General features: G+C 31.6%; 1 protein-coding gene across 1 annotated transcript; it reads right to left on the reverse strand.

Annotated features, from left to right (window-relative positions):
- Positions 1-2,527: 2,527 nt before the first annotated feature.
- LOC109238157 (probable membrane-associated kinase regulator 4) lies at positions 2,528-3,373 on the reverse strand. The gene has a single exon (XM_019404592.1). The coding sequence runs from the start codon at positions 3,371-3,373 to the stop codon at positions 2,528-2,530; it is 846 nt and encodes a 281-aa protein (XP_019260137.1).
- Positions 3,374-7,161: the final 3,788 nt, after the last annotated feature.

The following is a 7,161-nucleotide window of genomic DNA, read 5'->3' on the forward strand; positions in this document are numbered from 1 at the left end:
ACACAACTTTTTTTCCAACTGTTTATCATGTCTCCCCCTCATGTTAGAAAAACTAACTTGTTACCTCAACTTTGAGAATCCACCTTTGTGCGTTATGGTGTTAATCAAAATATACTCCGCACATCAATAATAATAAGATGGAATTATTTGGTTCCTGACCCTAAACCACTTGTGAGGGGAGAATGTAATATACTTTTGTATATAACGTATATCAAATATACATACTTTGTTTTCATCAACAACAATATAGCTATTAAGTGCACTCAATAAATTATTTTGCTAAACCAGCTGTGATGTAAACCAGCTTACCAAGATAAACTTTCTTGAATAGAAAATCTGGAAATTATGCTCTAAATTAAATTATTGAGCAAGTTACCTCGCAAAACACCATGTTGCGGGTTATTAATAATCGCACATGTAACCATCTCATAGATGCATCTTATGTGGTATACATGGCAGGTGAACGGGCCCATATTCACCTTTGAAATTTCTAGCATTCATGGGATTCAATCCCAATTTTAGTTGGTATATTAATTAATGAGAACAGGCAACATAAGATAATTCGTAAAGAACTTTCTAGTTCTTTAATATTTACCCGTGTGAATTTTTTTTTATTTTTGCACATCAAATTGATATGGGTAAACCTATTATGCCAACTGTATAAATTATCAATATTGATAAACTTCAGATTTACACCATGACGTGTGCAATTATCAATAAACTCGAAGTTTATTATGATATGAATTTTTATATCAATAAACTTCTACTTTATTGTGGCATTCTTTTGTTTGTGTTGTACAAACTGGAGAATAAAGCGGGTAGCTTTTCACATCCATATTACCCTGCTACAAGTTGTAGTAATAAAAGATATTAAATCTTTCCTTTATTTATATTCTCAATATATATTCAACCTCTTTCACTATACTTTGGAAACTGAATAAGTTCCTTTGAGACTTACTACAACACAACACCTTATTGGTATCAATTGTGTTTCCCCAAAATAGTATAATTGGCTCTTCCAGAGTTCTCAATTAATTTTGTACTATCACATATTCATCAACATCCATATGGTGAATATCTCTTTTAAAGAAAAAGTTATACCATTATAGTGATGGTCAAAATTATATGCAAGATCTGTTTCTTGCATTACTGTTATTCTTTAATAATCACATTACCAAAATATTTTAGCGTACAATAGGTACGTGACCAATGATCATTCATGCCATAATAATGACAATGTTTTCTTATATCATCTCAAACCTCCTTTTAGAGGTAAGTGTGGTATATTCACTACCACTGTAGCACATTCATATTCTTCCAAGAATGAATATGTATTCATAAATCAGATGTTGTCACATTCACATCATGAATGGACCATAATCATCTATTTGTTCTTTACAAAATCTCATGTCAAATCGATGACAAATATTTCTCACAGAGTGAAGGATTATTTTGAGAATCCTTATTGTTCTCATTACCACAATGATGACGATTATAATTTCGTCTATTGCCACGTCCATATCTCTTGATACATCCATGGTAATAATTTTGTCTTCTTTCAGACTTATCACATACTGCTATCACATTCTCTTAAGAGAATGAGAATGGAGCAAATTCAATGGGACGGGTTTTCAATTATTTGCCCACAATCATACATGAATTTGATCATGGCGAGGCATAGAAATTTTACCACTTCAGGTGGTTATAATTTCTTACAAACTCCATTAGAGTTATAATCAAACTTTGTTGTCTTTGCTTGTATATTAAATCAAATTATAGAATTTCAAGAATTTAAAAGAGAAAAATAAAGTAAAATACTTACCTTAAATCCAGAATTTAATCATGAAGAAAGTTCATGGAGCAACTGACAATCATTATGCTCAACCACAAAGCTTCTACTCAATTAGTTAGAGTCTCGTGCTGATAACGTGTTATGAAACAATAAAAGAAGAAGAAGAGTATTGCAGAGAAAAGTAGGGAGATACAATTCTTATTGATTTTTGGGATGATTTACAATGGGGTAAGAGCCCTCTATTTATAGGGAAAAAATGACTTAGCCACAAAGTAAAACTCTCTACAAGATAGACATTCACTCTAAATAGAATTCTATTCATAACATGATTGAAAAAGTCTTCCAATAATTTTATTAAGCATAACAAGGCTTTAAATAGCCAATTAGGAACATAATCTGTAGAAAAATCTGCATAACAAGAATTCAAAAAAACTAAAATATCTCAACAAACCTAAAATATCTAACTGAAATTTTAATTCAAAAAAGTAGATTTATCCTAAAATTAAGCTAACTTATTATGCTAAAATAAGTATGCAATAGTAACAGAAGCAAATCATCAACAACATCACACCATTAAGAATATCTTTACACCTTACGCGAAAATACTTTGCAGTAACAAAGAAATGAAAGGAAAAAAGAAAAAAAATTATTCAAAATCTGCAAAGACCAGGTCTTTAATTTCTTGACAACGATCAATTGCAATCTTGGGAGTTGTCAATATCCTAAGCCCATCACTTAAATTTTTTTACAATGAGCAATAGCTGCCTCAATTGAACTCATCTCTGAAGTGAAGCTATTGCTTCTCTTGAGTAAACTCAAGTCATAAAAACCATTATTGGAGTTGAAGGAACAATTAGATGATGAGAAAGAAGTAGAACCACCACATGAGGAAGACAAACTTTTTGTTGGAGAATTCCACTTGATTTCTGCTGCAGTTGAAAATGACCTAATATAATTATTGACATTATTATCCTCATCAGCTCTATCAATGTTCTTTATTATACTGGATAGTGTTGGACTTGCACCACACATTCCATTATTTTTTAATGGGGTTTTCTTGCAAGAATATTTGGTAAATAAAGATTTGAGAAATTCCCTTGAAGCTTTGATCTTTTGGTTGACTAAAGAACTTTTAAATAGCTTGAGCTTCTTAGACCACAATTTCTTTGGACTACTATTGTTATCATCTATAGAGCTAGTGGACTCATTTGGATTTAGTTCAAAACTTACCCTACAATATTCTGATGTAGAAATATTGCATGGTCTAGTTGGACTGTTGCTATTGCTAGTGATAAAGAAGTTCATGCAAAAGCTTTCTTCTTCATCTTCTTCAATGGAATATGTTGGAAGTATTTTTTGGTGAAGAGGAAGGAGTTTGCCTTTGAAGAAAAGTTCATCAGCAGGAGAAGTTGTGGTTTTTTTGTCATTTGTAATGGAAGCCATTTGAAACTCAAATTCCCTATTTTGAGGGGAAGAGATAGTAGAAGGACTTGAAATGTAAGAGTAATAAGAGTTCACTTCAATGTCTATGTAATCTTCTTCATCTAATTGATTCTTTGATGATGGAGGAGAATTGGCCATTTTCTATGTATGGGGAGCTATGTAAAGGGAGAGGAAGAGAAGATCAATTGAAGTAAAAAATGGTGCAAAGAGAGGATCATATATATAAGAAAAATAATTTGAGGAAATGCTAGAAGGGAGTCTTGGCGTAACTGGTAAAGTTGTTGTCATGTGACCAGGAGGTTGTAGATTCACGTCATGGAAATCACCTCTTGCAGAAATGTAGGGCAAGACTGCGTACGATAGACCTTTGTGGCCCTTCCCCAAACGCCGCGCATAAAAGGAGCTTAGGGCACCAGACTGCCCTGAATTTGAGGAAGTGTTTAGGAATTTTCTTGTTTTTTTTATTAAAAAAAAAAAAAGAAAAGAAAGAAGAAGAAAGATAAATCATACGAAAGATAAATCGAATCTAAGAAAGCGAATAAAGTGATCAATGGCATTCTCGCAAGCAAGAAAACAAGAGAATATTGAAAAGAAAGAATTAAGTAACATTGAGTCTAATACAATGTATTTAACTAACTCCTACGAATTAATCATAGGTCTAAGTCATTAGCCTTGAAAATTAATTATCCAGTAGCGTTTCCCAATAACTAGCGAGTCTAACCCGGTTGATTATTCCTAATCTAACTAAGTTACATTGAGAACCTTTCAATTTTAGGCTACAAGCAAAAAAGATTATCTCTACCTTATCTCTAATTTGGGATACAATATCCAATTAAATATGTTCTAACAAAATATACTACAGTATTCTAATTTGGAATACAGTATCCAAACCAAATATACTACAACGTTTTAATTTGGAATACAATATCCAATGCAAATATACAATAATTTTTAATTTGGAATACAATATTCAAACTAAACATGCTACAGTATTCTAATTTGGAATATACAGTATTATATTTTAGAATACAGTAGGTATACATGGTAAAATAATTTTATAAAGTAGGTATACACAGTAAAATAAATATTTTAATTGTATGTGGTGTTAACTGATATTTTCAATGGGCATACCACGTAGATTCCCAAGGTAAATCAAATCAATTGGAGTAGTCCTAGGGTTAGCTACTCCTTTTGAAAATCAATACAATGCAAGATTAGATGAATAAACTAAAGACCCATTTCATAAATAAGCAAGATTCAATTATTAGAATATAGCAACAAGACATTAAAATCAAACCCTAATATTAAAAGAAAATAACACTACACTCAATTCAATACAAAGCTAAGAGTTGAAGACATGGAATTAAAAGGGATAGAAAATCTCAATAAAGGGCATCCAAAGTTTCACTCCAGTGGTGTTCGTGTTAATCCCTTGCTCCCAAAGCTTGGATATATGGCCAAAAAAGTGTGAAATTCTCCCAAATCCTCTTTTTAAAGTCCCATAACTTTTATACCAGTCAAAAATTACACAAACAGTCCTCACATCTGCATTTCTGCCCATTTTGCGTATCTGGCCAGTTTTTGGCCGAGTTTGCAATACTGGCCACTTTCAACCACTTTCAAATCTAGCCAGAATATTTTTTTGATCAGATTATTTTCTTCTTTCTCTCAATCTCTTCTCCAACATATAAAACCTGAAAATGAAATATGCAATAAAACCACAATGACCACCACTATTTTTATCTATTAACACAACAAAACTCAAGCAAAAAAGCATATATAAGTTGGTATGTTATCAACTTTGTATACGGTTCGATATGACTAGATTTTTATCTACAAGGAAATTAAACCAATATTCGGTTTGTTAAATATACAAATTAATCGAAACAATAAGAATTGGTTAATTGTATTCGGTTTCGCCTCTTTTTTTTTCAGACTTTCATTTTTTTTTTAAACAATATAAAATATAAATTCAATGTATTTTGTCCACTAGAGCTATAGATATATTTTTCATACGTCAATACTATTCTAATAAAAATCTATCATATGGATGAACCAATGATCTACTGATATATCAAAATATAAGAAATTTCCATCGTCGGAAATCGTAGGATATTTGTATAAAAAGGGGGGAAGAAAAAAGAGGAGATAGTTATAAGATATTTGTTTGTGGGAACAGATGTAGGACTCCAAAAAGGAGAGAAAAACGTCAAATGAAAAGCGAAAACTAAGAGGTCCAACTAATTGGAGAGCCACTTTTCGACCCCAGTGGTCCAATGGATTATAGGCGGACCTACTCATAGGGTAGGGGTCACCGGCCCAGTAATTTCGAAAATAACGTATGTATATATGTGTATATATCTTAACTAACAAATATAAATTCTTAAGGGATTTTTTCATTCCTATACACTATTTGAAACTTTATTACCCTTAATGTTCAAGTTTAGCTAATTACTTGGCATAACCAAGTTTTGTTTACAAAATATATACAATCCACCTTAAAAGGCTCCCAAATCCATTATTTGTGCCTTCAATCAAGGGATTTAATTACACCTTTTTCCTTTTTTTTTTTTTTAAATTCTTCTCTTTCCTTATTTTTCTCCAATCATCGGCAGTGCTCGTCAATTGTTTACCACAGCATGTTCCTTTGCAAATTCTGCTCTTGCAATTCTTTAACAATTTCTACTTGACTGAAAGAGATGTACCCTTCTTCCTCTCAAAAGAATAATTGCATTTTTTTCGTGTAACTCAGAGAAATGAGTATAATTGTGTAAGAACAGAATACACATTTCCACATCCGAGTTTAATCTGGAATTTTCCAGCAGATCAATAAGAAGCGAATAAGATTACACAAACAACCATCAGCCACAAAAATACTTTTGCAATGTCCATGACAAGTTGCCTTGGAGAGTAGAGTTGCAGACTAACAAAAAGTAACATGAAACAATCTGGAAATCAAAGTGTGCCAAAGTAAATGATCACCAGGTTCTCAAATTTTACGAACAAAGTTAACTAGGAAAGCAGCCTTTTAAGTAGTTGCTGGTTAGGATTAAAAGAATTGATATGAAAGATTCAATAAAAGAGACTCTTGTATCGGAACTTGAGATGAGAGAAGCTGTAAACGAAGACAAAACATCCTCTTCTTCCTCCCTAATGAAGACATGGGCATAGTATAATCTTAAATGCAAATTTTATACAAAATTTATGCAACGTGCCTTTTGTATATTATGTATCTGATTTATACATAGTAAAAATAAATTTCATACAACTAATTATATATCATACAATTTATCTACAACTTATCTACAACTTTCACATATTATTTCTACCCAGTTAAATACAACTACAATAACATACAACTTAAATACAAAATTTATACAATATGTCTTTTGTATATTTGGTATCTGATTTATACATAGTAAAAATAAATTTCATACATCTAATTATATATTATACTACTTATCTACAACTTATCTACAATTTTCATACATTATTTCTACTCAGTTATATACAACTACATTATCATACAACTTAAATATAATTTTATACAATGTTGTTCAACTTTCATACAATAGTTAAATAAATAAAAGAAAAATATATAAACAACATAATACAATTTGTTAGAATCATAATCGCGGGGCGAGAACAACATTAGCGTACCTGTCAACGCAGCGGAAGAATTATTGAACTCACCACCGAAACGATTGCCCCAAATCGAACTTTGAATCACTAGGAAACAAAGTTAATCTTCCGCCAATTAGATGCCCTTACTTGTGTGTGTTCTTCGTTGGGAGAAGAAGAGAGTCAGAGAAAATTTTTTCGGTCGAGAAAAAACTTACACCCATTTGTTCTATGTTATCTCCTTCATATAAATAGGGAGAGTAATAGCGGTTAAGGAGGATAACCCCCCACTCACCCACGTTCAG

Source organism: Nicotiana attenuata, unplaced genomic scaffold (assembly GCF_001879085.1).
Source record: "Nicotiana attenuata strain UT unplaced genomic scaffold, NIATTr2, whole genome shotgun sequence".
Taxonomy (NCBI): domain Eukaryota; kingdom Viridiplantae; phylum Streptophyta; class Magnoliopsida; order Solanales; family Solanaceae; genus Nicotiana; species Nicotiana attenuata.

Coding starts and splice junctions, on each gene's coding strand:
- LOC109238157 (XM_019404592.1), bottom strand. CDS start 3,373: ATGGCCAATTCTCCTCCATCATCAAAGAATCAATTAGATGAAGAAGAT.